This window comes from Rhopalosiphum maidis, chromosome 4 (assembly GCF_003676215.2).
Source record: "Rhopalosiphum maidis isolate BTI-1 chromosome 4, ASM367621v3, whole genome shotgun sequence".
Lineage (NCBI taxonomy): Eukaryota > Metazoa > Arthropoda > Insecta > Hemiptera > Aphididae > Rhopalosiphum > Rhopalosiphum maidis.
In genome coordinates, this window is record NC_040880.1 from 29,431,765 (window position 1) to 29,452,104 (window position 20,340).

The following is a 20,340-nucleotide window of genomic DNA, read 5'->3' on the forward strand; positions in this document are numbered from 1 at the left end:
GTAAATTTAAAAAAAGAGTAGGTATGATAAATGTTATCATTATTTTATTGCACTGTTATAACTAGAAATCGGATTATATGTGGATCTAACACAGCAATATATTCCTAAAATATATTATTTGTACAAAATATTCTAAAACCTAGAAATTTATTTTGTATACCCTAAAAAAAATTTTATATGTCAGATCATAGGAAAATGAGTAGTTGAGAACACTTATCCAATTAAAGGTGCATACTTTCAGTAATATATAAAAACATAAAAATCCAGTCCTTAGTTATAATTATTGAAAAATATACATACTGGTTTTACACAGCATAAAGATGATACACTCTTCAATTAGGTTTAATAACATTTAAGAAAAAGTAATCAGAATGATGGATATCAGTAGATGTAGGTATAGAATTGGAAAAAATGTCAATAAATCTTTTAGCTAATAAGAAAGAAGTCTTTGTATAAATAAAGGAAGACAAAATTTAAGACATCAGAATATGAGAGAAGAGAAGTAAAATTGAAGACTTTTGAAGTGAGATTCTTTAATGGAGAAAATTGTAATTTAACTAAGGATGATAAGACAAACGGTTTAATTTTTAATAATACTAATTGCATTTATTATTATTTTTTTTTGTTTTTTACTAGACTCTTCAGACATAATTGATTTTTAAGAGTAACCAGTCAACATTTCTTTTGCAACACAATTGTACACAAATAAAACTATTCGAGCACACAACACATAAGTTTGATAAAATACTATTATTAAATCTATTAAGTACAAAAATTTGCTAAACTGATAATTAACAAATTTCTGAGACCATATGAACACAATTTTTGTACAAATGTAAAAAATTAAAATAATATTGTAATAATAAATAATAATAATAAAAAAAATTAAATCACAAAATGTTGGAACATATGAGAAAATAAAAAAATAAAAATTAAGTCTTGAAATTTACTCTCTAGGAAGAGTATAATAATATGATCGAACACACTCAATGGTGACATAATTTGATAAAATGTCATTAGAAAAAGAGCTATGAGATATTTTAGTTTTATTCAATTAATGTTTGTATTATTTTTTTAATTTGCTTGTTATTTCAAATATACATAAGTATAGTCCAATTGCATCATCAACTTTTAGTAGATGTCTTCTTCTTTTTTGAATCAATCCTTTCGCGAAGTTTCACTAATATCATATCCAAATCAGTCTGAAAAAAAAAATTAAAAACATATCATATTTAAAATGAAGTAGTGCAATGTATTTTTCTTATTTTACTTATATTAAAATTCATCATGCTACAGAAGTGATAAATTTTCAAAAAGTTTATTTTGTGAGCTAAATCCTATCTATAATACTATATTACTACCCACCAATATGGACCATATATTGATAAACAAATTTTGCAATAGTGTATAGATAATACTATAAATATTATAATCATATTATATTTGTTTTCTTAATGCTGTTCACTTATGCATTTCAACCACCCAACTCAATGGATTAATAGGCAAACTCACAGATTAGCATTACTGTTATATTATGTTACTTATATGTTATACTGACATATATAACTATTTTTGTTATAAAATATATAATAAGTAATTTGATTTTGTTAATGAAAATGAGCAATACTAAACACAATATGATTAACAATATATTCCTAAAATATTTGTTTTTTGATCGTATTGATTATATAAGCTATAGTTGTTTTAAGTGATATAATAAGATATATAAGGTGTAACAAGACTAATGACAAACTTCCATTACAAATGTTACTATATTTGTTAAATAGTCCTGTTATACTCTGTGTATATACATTTTATAATATTTATAATTTAATAATTTATAAATACCACACAAAATATAATAACATGAAAAAAATTAAAATAACTTCTTTCTTTTTTTTAGATTCTTGCTAAGTTATATAAAAAAGTGATTATTTTAAAGTGTGTTATAAGGTTTTATGAAATTATCAAAATCTTTAGAAAGAAAGGTTTCGCAATTGTTCCTTACCTCGTCAAAGGTATATAGAAACTTGCAATACTTGAGTTGGTTGTGTTTTTTCGATAAAATCTCAATGCCATGTCTCAGACAATAATCACAGTCTTCATGTGAATTGTTCACCTATACAAACAAACAAATATGCATTTTTAATAATTAGCTATAAGAAACTTATAATATAAACTTGATTTTTTCTGATAACTATTTTTTTATAGTTCAGTAGTTCTTATGTAAAACATGGACCCTCAATGAAAGATTTTTAGAAATCGCAAACTCTTCCTCCTTTTCTACCTTTCTTTGTTACTAAATATCTCATGTTATGTATTTAAACCGGAACCATAGATAATTTAATATTGTTTTATACAAGAATTGACTCAGGTAAATCTTTGATATGAGTATTGCTGACCCCCCAAGTGGCTATGGACTACAGTTTAAAAATCGCTGTTATAGTTCAATTTATTGGCCAAAATAGGGAGTCAAGTAAGGATTTTTGGGTATAACTTTGAAGTATAATGAACAATGTCTAAGTATTTTGATAATATTAAATATAAATTATCTAAAATTGCTTTATTCAGTATGACTATAAACGTAAAACATTTCAAAAAATAATTAGAAAAGTTATTTACTATTTTTAATATGAATATAATTGTATATTATCATCAAAATTAACATTTGTAATAAACAAAAATATATTCATAGTTTTAGAAAATATAAAAATATTTAGTTGTATGTATGATAATAATAATAATATTGCGGTTTATATTACCATTGATATGTAAAGAATTGAATGACACACATCACACTCATAATCATCGTTATTCTCGTTTGATTTAGATGTTGTGGGCCGTATGCGTTCGGAAGCCTTTAGGCCTAAATCCTCTACCAGCTGACTTCGAAGCGCCACTTCACAGTCTCTCATATTGCTCAACATATTTAGCAGCTGTTAGACACAAAAACAAAAAGTTAAAAACAAAAACTTATTATAACACTAGGTCATAACATGAAACCATTAATAATTTAATATTGTCCTGTACAAAACTTGACTTACTTGTTTTAATATGTTTTGAGGTGTACGTGAATCTGTGGACATGTTTATCAGAAGCTTTTCAAACGAAAAGGCGGCCGGTTCACAATTTTTCTGCAAGTCCTGAAACCATAGAATATCAATCAGTTAAGTTTGGTTCCAGCAATTGGAGCAAATATTATTATTATTATCAGTGATCAAATCGACTTTGTACGATTGTTTCTGAATATGATTTAAATCACAAAAATGTATTGGCGGCAAAATAAACAAAACGTTACCTGGAAAATCTTCTCGGCACCGTCAAGCCAACCAGGCTGTGTGAAGTACACGCTCTCAGATATAACATAACCAGTGGACACATTGCACGTATAAGCGCGCGGCATGACAATGAGGAACTGGCCTGGATTTTGCACGGTTCGGGTAAGGGTGACACCATGCTCCAGCAAACGACTGGGTGGCACCATACCACTGTCTGCAGCTAGCCATGAGTGATGGTTCTGGCCTTCTGCTACAGCCCGTGGCAGCAGACGCTTCATGGCTGCCCGAAACCGGTCACTTTGATTAGACGGCACACCATACCACACTTTGTCAGCGCCAGTATGCAGGTACTCAATCCATGGTAGTCCATGTGGGTCCTTGTACCAACAGCATGCCGAAAATACCATGCCCATGTGTATGGTGGGTACGGTCATGCCCATCACTGGGCCCAGGGACTTGAGCACAGACACCGGATTGTTGGTGAGAACCTTGAGATTCCACGGGTGTTTAGTGAAAGTGGCTGTCTTGGTTGTCGGGAATCCGTAGCCCTCTGCGCCAGAATCGATTGACCCGGACAGTACGCAAATGTGGTTCTTCCTGTCCTGCACATTTTTCCAGTAAAGTGACTCAACGTCTTCAGCCCGGACCACCGCCGCCGTTCCTGCTGACGTAGACGACGAGTGGCCGCCCGATGGTTGTTGTTGCTGCTGTTCTTTAAACCACATGGCGATAGTGTTGCGCGCAACCCGGTAATAAGCGCTTAATGCGATACTTCGACCCTTTAAACAAGAATAATGAACCAAAAAAATTATAAAAATAATTTAAACATATATTATATGTTAATCATGAATATTATTTCGTATTGTATTTCAAATTATTGTGGTTTAAAATAGTTTAGATTATAAGGGTGTTTCGTAGATACTATGGGTAACTATGAAAATGAATGTAAAAAGAAAAGAAAGCGAGAGGAAAGTAGAAGAGAAAGATAAATAATAAAACAGAATTAAAAATGACACAAAAATAGCTGGTGTGTGTGTGGGGGGGGGGGGTACAGAACTCTGTGATTTTCAAAGTTTACTTATATCTAATAAGTTTATTATACCTTTGCTATACAATCGTTGACGTCTTCATACAGCTCGTCATCAGTATCGCCTTTTTTGCAAATCTGTTTCCACTCTTTATCCACCTCTGCGATCAATTTTTGACGCTCATCTAAGAAAATTGAATAAAACCCTTGTTTTAGAAAATACAATCAACCAGTCATTTTGGGTGAATCTTGATTATAAATTTACCGTGTGAGAGTGTGTCGTAAGGCAATAGATATTTGCAGTAAATATCGTCGAGTTTAGTGACACGGTCTTGAGCACTTTTCGGGATCTTCATCAAGTCGGCAACACGACACCACTTATCCAGCTCGATCACTTCTTTAAGTCCACCAAGCTCCTGTACCGTGTGGTACAGCTTAGGTAAATCCAGTTCCATGCCACCAATTAGCGGAGGGTTGGACAAGACAATTGACTGTGTTTCCAGATACTTTTTCATGGCTATCATTTCGCGGACGTTTGGGCCCCAACGGTTCATCATCTTATGCACATATTGGTTGTATGCAGTGAAACGCATGTCGTCGCTGACTTTACATTCCGGCTGTGTAAAACATTTTTTTTTATCGATTTAGTATAATTATTACAGCAGCAAAATATTCGTAATGATAATAATTATAACATTTAATCACTTTAGGTTGTTATTTAAACTAAAAAATATATATATTTATTTATTTTAGATTAAAGAGCGATGAATATATTGATTTTACAATGGTTTTTTTGTGTCTGTGTACCCGTTAAGTAATCAATAAAATGCTTCAATTATCAACTTTGAAAGTGATTTTAGATAGCAAATTTATTATATAGTAGTTTGTACTTTGAAGAGGTCAAAATTAAAATTCCCAGTACTTTTTTTATAATTGTGAAAAACAAAAAAAAACAAATTAAGGAAAAGTGGGAATTTACATCTTGAACCAGTTTATCGAATTTTTTTTTTTTATTGATAAATGTCAATTAAAATTGTTTGAACGGGTAAAAATGCTTGAAAATTTATAGTTACAATATTTTTTTATAAGCATTATAATTTTTAATTTTAAAAAAATTCGTCAAAATGTTCTGTTTCCAATTTAAATTTTAAAATGTAATACAAGGTTTTTTATACGTTTTGCAATTTATATTCAAACAAATTTCTACCAGAAAGTAAAATTAATTTTTTATGATCGTTTAAGTATAATTTTAACGACTTCGGATATTCACCCGTAATCCGTATAATAAATTAATAACTACTTCCCAAACGATATTTATATTTTGTTGTAATTCAAAAATTAATAATCGTAAATACTTAAAATGTTCACAAAAAGCTTAAATTATTATTTTCAATACATGATATAATTTTCAAAATACTATATTAGGATGAGAAATTTTTGATATTTTTTCGGTTTTTTTTTCTATAAGTCAATAAAAAAATATTCGATGGGTCAAAATTCTTAAAAGTATACAAGATAACACGTAATATGCTGTTATAATATTCTATTATAATTGATTAAAGTTATTTTAAATACAACGGCAATACGGTACAATTTATATTATATGCATTTGAAGTTAAAATTTTTACAAAATGTCTCAAAATCACGAAAACTACAAACTACAAGTATTTTGAAGTAAAAGATGCATACAAATCTTTAATTTTTATAGCTAAGGTTTGAAAATATAATATAACTAGCTTTCCCCGACTCCCCGTGCACTTGTTCGCCCGTACAAAATGCACCCGTGTATAAGTTTGGTTGCCTATAATGCTAACAATGCAGACATTTAGTCAGTAAGGATAAAAACTATTTTTGGTTTTCTAATTTGGTGTATAGATGATATCTCTGACATCAATCTTACATAACTGTCCCGCCTAGAGTTGCACTGTTTCAATCGATTAACCGATTATGTATAATTCGTTAAAAATAATCTATTATTCGAATAATTGATTAAATAATCGCACAGCCCTAAACATAATAAAGAGGTCATTAACCAAGATAAAAACTATCATATGACGGAGATAAAATTACACACATTGATCATAATTTCATCAAAATCGGTTGAGTAGTTTCAGAATGCATCGAGAACACCAAGTTTTTAAATATATTAGTTAAGAGGACGCTATACCCGTATGAGTTGTCACTGTCTTATACACGCGTAACATAGTTAAAAACTGTTTTGCGCGGGACAACTTTATTCCCTCGATATTTATATCAAAATTACCAACATTTTAAAATGAATTGAGAAGAACTTTACCTGTGTTGTAGTGTTTTAATTTTTTTGATAGTGGTAACCAATACTTTTTAATAATTAAATGAAAAAAACCTTAAGTTCTCAAACCGATAACTTTAATTGCATTCATGTTATTAAAAAAAATTAAAACGCTACGACACAGATAAAGTTCTTCTCAATGGGATTTATAATTTTGGTTGTTTTGATTAAAAATCGAGGGAGTAAAGTAGTCACGCGCAAAACAGTTTTTAACTATGTTACGCGTGTATAAGACAGAGACAACACATGCGGGTATAGCGTCTTCTTAAGTATTTTCTTCATATTAGTAGGTATCTATTTATTTTTAATATTACCTAGATTTAATGTTACAAACGATGTAATTGGGATTATAAATAATAAAAACAATAATAATATAAATACATCACAACAAAAACCTTCGTAAACTTCGTGTAAAAATGGCTAAGTAAAAAAAAAAATATTAGATCTTTAAGCATCTTAGATAGCATCTTTAGCTATCTTTATAGTGATAAAGATTTGATATCATGAATTAATGCTAAGTATATTGAATTTAAGTAAACGTATTTTGTTTCAATAATTTATTTACTTGGCGAGGAATTACGCGAATACGCGATGTGCGAACAGAAGTACAGAACAAACAATAAGAGAATACGCTAAAATAAAATACACCAATACACGAAAGCTACAAACGACGGCAGTTGTCATAATATTTTCTCCCACCTAGGCCTCGAGAGCATACACGAAATCGAGTGGGGGAACCGGCCGATGCGACGACGACGGCTAGCGTGATTCTGAATTTAATATAAATTTCCATTAAAAATGTCGCACTTTTTCATGTATAACTTAATTTCTAAACGTACGATTTTGATGATTTTTACAAAAGCACGTTCTACACAATATTTCTGATTTTTTGGTGTTAACTAGGAGTTAATTGATGCATTAGAAAATTAGTTATGTTGTATAACAAATTCACCTGTATTTTACACGGTTTAAATGGGCAACTCCTGCTTCTATACACACCGTCGTACAGCTATTTTATTTTTACTTAGTTCGCACCACGACTGTTTACACGTTAAGAGGACGTTATATCCGCATGTATAGTCTCTCTATTACTAATGTAGATCTTTAAAATGCTCGTAAATCGCTTAAAAATTAAAATATCAATAAAAGCACTATGAGATTCCCTAGATAATATTATTACCTTTAAGTTTGATAATAGGTAAATTGACTCTAATATTAAAGCTAACATCACAAAATTGTTCTGCTGAACGAAAATTTTCTATGATCTACATTAGTAAGACAGAGACAACACATACGAGTATAACGTCTCTTAAATATTAAAAAATATTTGTGGAGAGCTACCTTTTAGGGGCACCTAGAAGTATGAAAAATATTTTACACCACTCTCTCAGACCTACTGAATTGATGAATTTCATCAAAATTGGTCAAGCCGTTTCGAAGGAGTTTGGCGACATACATTGCCAATTGTGATACGAAATTTTTATTTATTAGATAATCCTTATAAATATTTGATAAGTACTGGAACTAAAATATTTATAAAATATACAAACAAAATTATTTTTTATAGAGATTTAAAAATTTGGACGTACATTATATTAATATGAATTTTCCTATACGTATAACAATTTTTGTTTATTATAAAATATAATTTTATTTATATTATAAACCTATTTAACTCAATAGTTAATAACAATAAAATCATTTGGTATAAATACGTATGTATTATAGTTAAATAGTAATTACTAATAATATAATAAATGCAATTTTTGGAAAAAATATATTAATCTTCCGACTACCATAATACTGAAGTAAATAAATGACTTATACCTCAAAAAAAAAACATGAAATATATTTGGTAATATACTAATATAATAGACCTATACAAACTGTCTCTGCTCAGAATCGTTTTTACCAGTGGTGTAAACTGGTGATCGCACTAGCAACCCCTGAAAATATCATATGGTCGCAAGAGTATCTTTTTGCGACTCCAAAAAATCACGATTTCAGTTTTCATAAAATTTAAATATCAATATAATAATAAACTAACTAATTTATATTTTGAGAACCAATGTTTAACTTTGTTTTGAAGCACTGCAATTATTATATTATATCCTTTTTACATTTATTTATAGTTTTGTTATTAATCATTTTCTATTATTATACCAATATGTATATTTATAGTGATCGGCCGACTCGAGTCTAATATTATATTAAAACTATAATTTTGATGAATAAAACAGTTTATTTTTGATCTGTAATTTAACTTTTATATTAATTATTAAGGTAATATTATATTATTGAGCAAATTAAATTTATTTTTGTAAATATTTTTTTAATATTTCGGTATTAATTGTTGTAACTGATTATTAGAAAAATATTAATACAAATGTTGAGAAAAATGTTAGCCTTTTTGAAGAAAACCTCCATTCTACAAGAAAAAGATCAATATAGTTTATGATTAATTTAATATCATTTATCTATTTCAGAGGTTGTCAGCGCATTGTTTGTTTACTCTCTCTATCCCACGCGCAACATAGAAAAAACGCATTTACGCAGTCTCAGTAGAACTCGCTCGATTTTGGTTTTTAGAGTTAATATACCTATTATAAAATTTAATTTTAACAATATTTCTGAGTACAAGACGATGAGTTTTTCAACAAAAAAATTAAAATTTTGAAGAGTTAAAGGTTATTTAAAAATGTTGTAATTTATAGCTATTTCTAAACTATATAATTAATGTTGTATTGGGAATAATGGAAAAAACTCATCGTCTTGTACACAGAAATATTATCAAAATTTAATTTTATTATAGGTATACTTACTCTAGAACCAAAATTGAGCGAGTTCTACTCAGACTGCGTAAATGCGTTTTGTCTATGCTCCGCATGGGATAGAGAAAGAAAACAAACAGTGCTTTAACATCCTCTTAACGATATTTTGTTAAACACTACCTTAACTTAAAGTCAAAATTTTATTTTATTGACAGTAAGTAATTATACACCCTATTTATGGCGTATATTCATAATATATCCCAATTACCAATAGATATAATATATGTTTAAGGTTAAAATAGTTTTGTTGAATTTATGTACTTGTTAAATGTTAAATCTAGAATAAAATAAAATATTTTAGGGGGGTGTGGAGGGCAAAGTCTGTCCAACCTAGAAACTGATTGCAACCCTAACAATTTAGCCCAATATATGCCACTGGTTTTTACATACAATGATGTATCATTGAATTTAAATTTTACATATCCACAACAGTGACCCCTCGACGCTATGCGTACTGCATTATAATGTACTTACTTACTACCTATTTGTTTTCATGTTTCTTATAAAATCGTGATGGCAGAGAGATAAATAGACATCATTTTTAAATTAAATTATTCCAATTAATATAAATCTATAACATATAAACTTTTAAATGTTTTTGCCTAAGTACGAGTATACATTTACGTTGAAACAGCAATAGAGCATTATATTATATTAAATAATAGGTATATATACTGACCTTAAAACTAGGTGGCGGCACGACTCTGCATATGCCGTATTTTTGAGCAACGGGTTTGATTATTTCAAAATATTCTAAAGGATCCTTAAAGTCTTCTTCGGAAGGATAAAACGTCGGCGCATCCAACATGTCGGAATATTCTTTAGACGATTTCTTCTTCAAAGCTACTTTTTCGCTGGACTTCCTCTTATTGTTAACTTGTTTTTCAGTCCTTGAAATTTAAAACAGATTAGCACACTAGTATATTTATACAATACATATAAAATTATAACTATGCACCCCCCTAATTTGACCTACTTTTTTTGTTTCTTGTTGTTAGTGACGGATACGGATGACGATTTTTTCGATTCCTTAGCAGAAGTAATGGCAGTAGTAGTAGAATTAGTAGTTGTAGTGATTTGTTGTAACCGTTTCTTATCGTCTTTCGTTTCCGGCATTTGCGGCTGTGGCAGTAATGGTAACGCTTGTTTTGAAGTTGAGGGGGTACATTTAGGGGGCTGAACAGTTCTAGTAGTTGGTTGCACGGTGCCAACGGGGGTAGTGCTGTTGGTAATTTTGGTCGTGCACAGCGGTTTGATTTTCCGCTCAGGTTTTGGCGATATGGAACTGTGTGCAGATAAATTAAAGATTATAACTAACAACTAATAATAATACAATTTGGAATAGGGTTATTGACAATAATAATTAAGCATAACTAATTAAAATATATTTTTTATGGACGATTTCTGCATAGCTCTCTACACACCTGACTGGTATCGTAGAAGCAGGAGGTTTGGTTACTAGCTTAGCGCTCATCACCAATTTTTTCTGTGGTCCTTCTGTACCCAGCTTTACCGTGACGCCTTGAATCATCGGCTGTGCCCGAACACCGGCCGGTAATGGAATGTAAAAAAGCCGTCCTTCCTCGCTATCAACATCCGTTGTCGTTGATGATACGGTGGACTGATGGGATTTTTCTTCCATAGAATCATTTTCAATACTCACCTATAACAAAATGGTAAATAATTTTAACTTTTACTTTCCTACCACCACATTTATTAAAAATTCTGAGCGAGGAAATTAATGTATTGATTTTATAATATGCTTTTTATTATTTAAGTGCCTATTATTTTTTGTACACGTTTTATAGAATATAGATTGTTCAAACCTACAACTTCAAAGGTGGTTTCTTATAGTAAACTGCATCTATGTGGTACTTTAGAAAGGTCGATAGGATTTATTTTTAAATAATCGGGATAAACAAGAAAAAAAATAGGATTTTTTTTGTAATGCAAAAGTATTAACTCGCCAAATTTTTATTAAATATTCTTACTGGCATTAACTTAAAATAATAAAAAAAAAATAGGCTTTTTTATATATAAAATATAGATACTAGAAATTCTCAACTTTTTTGATTTATAAAAAGTAAATTTTTGTGAGTGAAAAACTGAAAATGTAATAAGATTTGTCGCAAATTCTTATAGCAAATAATAAGTAATAATTTTTTTAGACATTCCTAATTTAGTTTTTGATACAATTGAATAAACCTAAATATACACGAAAAAAAAAACATTTTATTTATTTGGTTGAAATTCAAAAAATAATTTTCATGGGGGTTAGAAACTTCGCTTTTATGTATATTATTATTATTATTAATTATCTGTTCAAAATATTTAGATTAGTTTTAAACCATTTACATGCGCCATAAACCTATAGATCACACCATTTTTTAACGGTACATTTTAGTATTGACTTATAAGTGAATATAAGAATTAGTATTAATAAATTAAATAATATGATTATTATACAAATTATTTTAGTAAAAAATAGTATGACCAACTAAATCACTCTAGTAGCAACATAAATATATAATAAAATATCCTATGAAATACATAACCTGACGATCTGTCTCCGCTCAGAATCGTTTTTAATTGTATACATGATTTATCATTGAATTAAAATTTAATACATATATTACACAACTAATCTATGAAGATGTATATTTAACATCTTCTATACAACAAAACGTATTCGGGTTTTATTTTTACTAGTATTTTATACTTACAGCGATTGACGTGTTGGGTGAAACCGTCCTGGACTTGGCAGGTGATTGTGGTTTGTTCCGACGAAAAGGAGTGCTGGCAACCGGCAAATCGGGCTGGAAAGCATAAACACTCGTCTCGTTATCGGGTGAAAATGCGTCGGAACTATTTCCGCTACACGACTGGGTGGTAGACAGCCGCCGTTGGTGGAATATCTTCTTCTCCGGACTCTGATCGTCCGAAGACGAAACGTCACCTACGATGTCTTTGCGGATTTGTTGTTGTTTTTCGACGGTGATGGGCGCTGCAGTAGTCGCTGTTGTAGCCGATGATGAACGTTTTTCAAATTTCAAATCGTACTTCGTACTGTTTAGTATGGTCGTCTTGGCCAGATAGGACGCATTGTTGGTGGCTGTTGTTGACATCGTCCTTTTGCCGTCCAAAATTTCCATGGATTTTGTTTCACCGCAACAAGTCTTTTGGCATTTATATGAAGGTTCAGATTTCTTTTCCGTAGTACCATTCATCAGTGATGATGATTGGAGAGTGTTTTTCATCAAATTACTATTAGAAACTATATCTTTTGTGCCAACATCTATACCATCAGCGTATGTCTTTGATGGTGGGGTTTGATTGTCGTTTTGTTTCTTTTTCGTCCAAGCAATCAAGTTGTTACCGACCGAAACGGCGGCAGAGGCGATTCCATTTTTCGGCAATTTGACGTTTTTGAACGCCCGTTTCCAAGACGCAGCCAAATCATTTTTGTCGTTTGTCCCGGACGAGCTGCTGCCGCGCGCCAAATTTACGATTTTGACGGTGCGGCTTTCAAACGACGGCGGCGTCAATGTTGGCACCGGAGGCTTTTCGTCTTCACTGATGGTTGGCGGAACATACTTCACAAAACTGCTGTCACTGGCTGTTGGCATCTTGTTTAACAACTGACTACTAGACACGAAAGGTTCATTAAATCTGGGCAGGGCGCTACAAATTTCAGATAACACTGAAAGCCCATCGTCTTGTTTAAACCTGTTGTCCAACTGGAAGTTTTTACCGGAGAAGTATTCGGGTATGGTGATCTTGATCTCTTTTTGCTGCCCCAAGAATAGGTCTTTAGCTATGGTCTGGAACACCATGTTTTCTACTTTTTCTACTTTATTCAATGGCACTACCACAGACTCCGTTTTCTCTACCTTGTCGACAACCATAACCACGTTTTCTACTTTTTCGGTGGTCACGATGATATTTTCTTCTTTTGGAACTGCAACTAAGTTTTCCGTTTTTGAAACTTTTTCTAACTCTTGTTTATTCTTTACTGAATTCACTTCGTTGGCTACTTTTTTTTCCGCAACAATACTACCACTCTGCATATTTTTTTCTACCATACTGCTATCTACACGTTTTTCCTTCGCATTGCTTTGTGCATTTTTTTTCATAGTTGCGCTGTTGATGCTTTCCGCTATGTTTGACAGCATTGCTTTATCGGCACCCTCGCAAGCGGTAGATGTGGCATCAAAATTTTCGGCCATACGTTCCAAAAGCTCTTCTTTCGTTTGACTAGTAATACCGCTAAACATGGAAGACGACGAAGACGTCACCGAAGACGATGATGTAGATCGTTTTTTTTTATCATTATTATTGTACAGATCTAAATTGGATTTTTTCTTGTTCAAAGCGTTTTCATTTTTTGTTGACTGCTGCTTAGGAGGTGGCACTTTTTTTCCGGCATTTTTTGAACCACTGCCGGTAGTTTTTGGTTCTTTAGTAATTATTAAAATTTCAGTCTTATTTTTTGACGATTTTTCATTTTTTTTATCGACGGTACCATTTTTATTATTCTTGATTTCTAGCTCTTTGTCACGTTTTAATAAAATACTTTTTGACTTAGTTTCAGAAAGACTTTTTTTAACTTCAGAATCTTTATTCAAATCTTTTTTCGGTTTTAAGTCAGTCTTATTAATTTTAAGATTTTTTTTAACAGATTCGTCAGTACCTAGCTTACACTTTTGAGATTTTGAGTTTCCTGCCATAATTGTCACTTTATTCGACAATTTAGGAGCTTCGCATTTTGTCACCTCAACAACGGATTTACATTTCATATCGTCCTCATCCGAATCAGTCATAATATAATCATCTAACATGGTAGAAGAGCGTCGAGGCCTCAGATTCCTTTTAAATGACACAGCTCCACTGTTTTCAGTAAAGTTAATCGACTCTATAACTTCTTTTGTCTTTTTCTTTTCCAGAGTATTATTCTCTTCAAACTTTTTTTTCAACTTTTCTACTTTCTTCTTGTCAATTAATTTTGTCTTTTTACTTTCAGACAATGATTTATCATCTCTTTTTTCAGATAATTTATGTTCTTCTTGATGTTTTTCCATTTTGTTTTGCTTGGAAAACACTTTCAACTCACGTTCGCGTTGTTCTGAAAAATATATAATTTTAATTGCAATAATATTTTTAAGAATTTTGATTTATAACATTATTGCAAGCAGTATGAACTGAATACATATGAAAAAACCCTTATAATTAACTATATTATATCCAAGTAACATATAATTGACTATTAAATATAATGTTTGCATACAGATAAATAGGCACAAAACATATTCTTTGTGTTTCTATTGAAATATAGAAGTAAAATTTCAAAATCTTTATCTACAGATTAACTATCAAGAACTAACAAACTTATTATTTTTATCTCAATATGTTTAATTTATGAAATTGAACCTAGTTAATAAATAAAGGAACTTTTTTCATAATATTGAATAATTTTAGTTAATGGAATTAAGTAATGATATTTTTAATAAGAATAATATATTTAAATTATAAAATAGAATGATTATTATATTTATAAGTTTATAACAACATATTGATATACTAATTTTTATATGTACTTAAATTGTACATAAGTGTGAATTAATAAAAAAAATAAAAATATAATCAACTATTCACGCTAGGATGACATCATGTAAAATTGTAGCTTCTTTAGTTTAGAATCATATTTTATGTATTCTCATTTATCACACTTAAATTAATAGCAAAACAAAGATGCCTAACCTATGATAGATGGTCATGATATAATCATGACAATTTATCAAAGTTATAAAATTATCACTTTAAAGAAAGTTGAACAAGATAAAAGTAAATTTAATTAGAAACAGGATAAATATAATAATTTACCATTTATTCGTGTATTGGGAAGATCAGGAAAACTCTCAACAGATGATGTATCATCTTCTTCTTGCTCATCAGGGCACCGCATATCTTTTCGTAACATTTCCATAAATAAAGTAGCAGCTTCTTTAGTTCTCCTAGGGGGCCTTGAACGGGTTGAACTATAACAATAATCATTAAAAATAAAATATAAACAATTTTTTTTTTTTTTATTAAAAATGTGAATAAAAAATATTTTTTAAATATTTCTTATAAACTATAACACATCAGACATACTTAAGTATGTCTTTACTCTCACGAGTTGTTTTCATATTATCCACTGAAGATGTCCTTCTTTTCACGTCTATTGTTGGTTTTGTTTCAATTAAACTGTTTGCTTTGTTACTCTTGGATACAGTCTTCAAATTCTTATCACCCTTCTTATCAGGAACAACATAATTATCTCGGTCGCTGCTCTTAGATTTACTCGCTAAACTTCTAGTTTTTCTGTTATTTTTATTTGCCACTTTACATTTAACAATACTAGTCTTTCGTTTCATGTTACCCAGACTATTACTTCTATGATCTAAATTGTTTGATGCAGTCTTTTTTCTCGATGGTCTTTCTTCTTCAACATCTTTTGAGTCATCAGATGCTTTTGAAGAAGGTTTACTAGAACTCCCTTTACACCATTTCCCTTTATCATCTAAAATATTTAAATATTTTATGAAGTAAGTTATATGAACAACAGTACATTAATCAAATTATTTACCTCGAAGTTGATTTACAGCAGGACAAAATATACTTGGTAAAGAATTTGATCGAGTTATACGGCCTTTCAACTTTTGTATTTGCTTACCGTCTAATGATACTTGTTTTCCATTTTTCTCAGTTTTTTTTTTATTTTCTTTTACTAAAGGTCTAAATACAATAAGGCAAAACAATCAGTTTAATACATATTAAATAATTTATCAATGGAAAAATGTTCTTACTTAACAACTTTTGAGGTGGATTTTTTTAATTTTGGAACATGACGAAGAGCTAATTGACGTAATGTGAGAGCTTCTTGTCTAACAGTATATCTTGAACTGGATCTTACCAACTTTCGACCCATAACTAAATAACAAAGTTAGCTGTGTAAAAATGTTTAAGACTATAAAAATGATGTACACTTTACCTTTCTGTCCTAGTTTAGATAATGGAAATTTGGTCTGTGATAACTGACTAATGTTTTTTCGTTCAATTGATTCATTATTTACACTATTTACACTATATGGATTATTTGCATTAGTTACTGGCAGTATAGGAGTGCTTTTTCTTCTTTTCTATAAATTTAAAACAAATTTAAAGTTAGTACATAATTACATGCTATGAATAATCATAATAGATAGATAGATAATAGCTTAATAGACAATTTATAATTTAAATACTTTTCCAGCAGCAATCTCTTGTGCCGATAGAGAGCGTTGAGGTTTATTGAAGAAATCTAGTCGTGGAGGTAATAAACTTGTACCTAGTCAGAATAATCAATAATAAGTTGTAAAAATAAAAATTTTAAATACAATTAAATTACCTCTAAAACAAAGGAAGGTAAGGAAGTCTTCAGTATTTGGCCTCTTAATTGGTGGTTTTGTCACATTATTAGGCACTACTGGAGTCTGAATAGGTTTTTGTGCAGTGCTGGTGGGTATCACAGCATTTTGGGCAAATTTACGCTGTGCTTGTACCTTGATTCTACAATATTTCATACAGTTTTGTTATAAGATTTGGAATAACTTAATTATTTAATGAACTATCAAAATATTTAATTGATATAAGTAAAAGTGAACATAAAAGTGTTCAATAGCACACTAGTGCTACAGCTATTTAGAAAATCATGACTATTGTATAAAAAAAAATTGTATATACTTTAAAATTTTATATTATAAATAAAATCAATGTATAGGAAAAATATCTTTTGTATTTTTTAAGACACATATTATCTAGTAAGAAAATAATTATAGATGGTATTAAAAATAAAGAACATTCAATTAATGTTAGTGATAAGTTATAACTTATAAACATTTTTTAATAGTCCATGTAAAAACAAATTTATTTGATAATAGTATTATTCTACAGCATATCATTTAAACACAGTATTTAAATAAATAATATAATTTTTCGTGATAAAATGATACATAATATTGAATTATAATACAGATTGAATCAAACATGCACAATCAGTAAAACATTTGATTTCAGAAGCTACATAAAACAAATAATATAATGAGCTACATACTTTTTAGTACTAGACTCAAGAATAGCTTCTTCATTGTTCAGCAGTTTGCGTTTCTTTGCATCCGACCCATTCGAAGACATGATACTGCGATAGGATTAATACCTAGTCGTCCAGCATGGTCATTTAACTAAGCAAGCAATTGTGACAGGGTGCTAGATTAGCAAATAAATACTTATATAGTTTTACAAGTATATAATATAAATATATAATTAGTATATTGTTTCCCCTCAACGAGAACTGCCCTATCTACTACTACAATCACTGGACTAGGATTACAAATTGCTAAAAAAAAAAAGAAGGATAACCAAACAAAAATGTATAGTGAAAAATCACTTAAGTCTCTAATGAACTGCCACTAGGATACAGTATAAAGCTTTAATAGTCGAGTAGATAAGCTAATTCGCGATGCGTGCGATTTATTTAGTGATTTGTTGTTGAGAATTTGAAGACCCCCACAAGCCGTCGTTCCGTCCACGTGCGGTGCTCCACGATCTCGAGCCCTGCGCAGAGAGCACTCGACCACACGTCGACGTACACAACGCGAGGCGACCGAACATCGCGCGCACGGTATATCATAAACTATAATGTAATAATTGAATACATCGTATGCGGCGATGTAGTAGAATCATAATAATTTATATTTATACCTCTGGGGTTAGTGCGATTCGGACGAACGTGCGGCGGCGTCGTCGGCGGCAGCGGCAGCGACAACGACGACGACGGTCCGGGAGGCGTCCGATGCGACCACCGCCGTGCTGCTTATGCTGCTGCTAGACGTGCTGGTACCGCTGTTGCAATTGCTATGGTAGTGGTAAACGCGCATCGTGTTTCGTGTCCCCCGTACACGAGTGTATCTCGTCTATTTACTCTCGGTTATTGTTCTTCTTCTTCTTCTTCTTCTTCTTATCCTAACAACAGCGGTCCGAGTCCGATGCAATCGAAATATTATTATATCGCCTCTACCTGCCTACAATATTGTTACATAAATATCACATTTAATTTCGTACAACCTGACAATCTTTACCACGAGCGTATTTTCGAATAGACGTTTAACGATTTGTTTATCTTGTAAGTAATGTGTGTGTGTGTGTGTGTGTGTGTATCTGAGTATCGTACAAATTAATAGATTAGATAATTATTTACTAATAGTCGGTTTTCGCATAACGCGGCGAGAACTACTGACTAATGCGGGTGACGCGCGTGTGAATGTAAATAATTTTTTTTCCCCAAAATAACGTTCTGCCACACACCACACGGCGACTGCAGACGAGTGACGACGACAACGCTGCTGATCCTCCGCGACGACGACTCCGCAACAAAAACACGACTCGAGCGCGCACACACGCACACACCCGTACACATGCACACACACACACACACCTGGCACGTACACCAACTCGTCGCAGGGCGCGTGCGCGCACAGAAGTAGAAAACTCGCGCGCACCCGCACGCGCCACCGGATTTATGTATATATATATACGTATAATATATTATTATTATTGTGATAAAAACGTTTTTGTGTTGTCCGCCGCCGCAACGGAACGGCAGCGCGGCAACGGGCTGCGTTGCCAGATTTGGCGCCCAACGACGAGTGTAAACACGAAAATCGTACAGCCGCCTGCCGCATGGTACGACATTGTAGAGGGGACGGTAGTGTTGTTGTTGCAATTGTAGCATATATATAATACGCACATGTATAATGTTATAGCATAATAGTATTGTAGTGGTAGCCAATACGTTGTGGTGATGGGGTTGGTACGTTCAAATCGTTCAATGGGTCACACCGTCCACTAGCACACCCTCGAGGTCTCATCACACACGTGTATGTGTGTGTGTGTGTGTGTGTGTATGTGTGTGTGTGTGTGTGTGTGTGTAATGTGTATGTCATATTATACTTATGCGTTACTCCATACTCGTCAAATAATTATATTGAAATTTATTGTACGAATTGTCTAAAATCATGTGTAAAGCGAAAATAGAATTAATAACCAAGATAATACGACGTGTGTATGGTCGGTCTCGGACAAATTTTGGGACTATGAAAAAAAAAGACAAAAATCAATACGTTAGTGTGGTGTGTGTGTTCGTTCGACTGCAAGACGCTTGTTATGCGTATTAACACAAAGTGCGTGCGAGAGTTCTTGCTTATATATATAATGTATTCTATGGGAAATGAGTTATAGATAAATTCACTGGATATCCTGAGTCTTGACAGATTACTTTACCAAAACTGGTGGACAACGGGAGAGGCCCACTCAAAACTAAAGTATCTATATTTAGAAAGATGCGTACAGACTCAGAATAGTAAAAATGAAAAATAAATTTTAAACCGTCTTGTAATATGTTTAACGTCTATTATACAATATTATTAAATAATAGTATTTTCTAGCCAAGCTCGCTATCAGATCACCTTTCGAGACGTCCCCTCTTAGTGTACACTACCACTCGACCACTATTTCCCGGAAAATTTTCTAGTAACACGCACAGACTTTAATAATTTTTATTATCCAATACCCAGGACTGCCCGTAGTCTCGTCGTGCTACATTGGAGGAAAAATACCTGTATATTTCATCAACTTAATACCCTACACCCTACATCCCTTCTCTATTTGGGCAACATCGCCAATGGTTTCTTTTTTTTACACCGCCAAAAATATCACCTTTGGGCTTAGATTTTTATACTGCCCGTCTCTTACGGGCATCACATTATTGACTACCTGCGATAAACGCTTTATAGGTACATCATAAATTTATGTGTGTGT

General features: G+C 31.6%; 1 protein-coding gene across 2 annotated transcripts; it reads right to left on the reverse strand.

The window, feature by feature from the left end:
• Positions 1-579: 579 nt before the first annotated feature.
• On the reverse strand, positions 580-18,898 carry LOC113549991. Of its 2 annotated transcripts, none has more exons than XM_026951566.1 (21): positions 18,603-18,898; positions 18,226-18,545; positions 17,579-17,705; positions 16,874-17,034; positions 16,731-16,813; positions 16,478-16,625; positions 16,293-16,416; positions 16,073-16,221; positions 15,598-16,006; positions 15,328-15,482; positions 12,171-14,569; positions 10,872-11,110; positions 10,424-10,732; positions 10,127-10,337; positions 4,571-4,922; positions 4,381-4,490; positions 3,299-4,057; positions 3,045-3,143; positions 2,763-2,936; positions 2,009-2,119; positions 580-1,202 (listed from the first exon to the last, which is right to left on the reverse strand). In XM_026951566.1, the coding sequence occupies exons 3-21, from the start codon at positions 17,656-17,658 to the stop codon at positions 1,125-1,127; spliced, it is 6,150 nt and encodes a 2,049-aa protein (XP_026807367.1). In that variant the 5' UTR covers positions 17,659-17,705; positions 18,226-18,545; positions 18,603-18,898; the 3' UTR covers positions 580-1,124. The 2 variants fall into 2 exon arrangements, with proteins under 2 accessions (XP_026807367.1, XP_026807357.1); XM_026951556.1 differs by having other exon boundaries at positions 17,579-17,730.
• Positions 18,899-20,340: the final 1,442 nt, after the last annotated feature.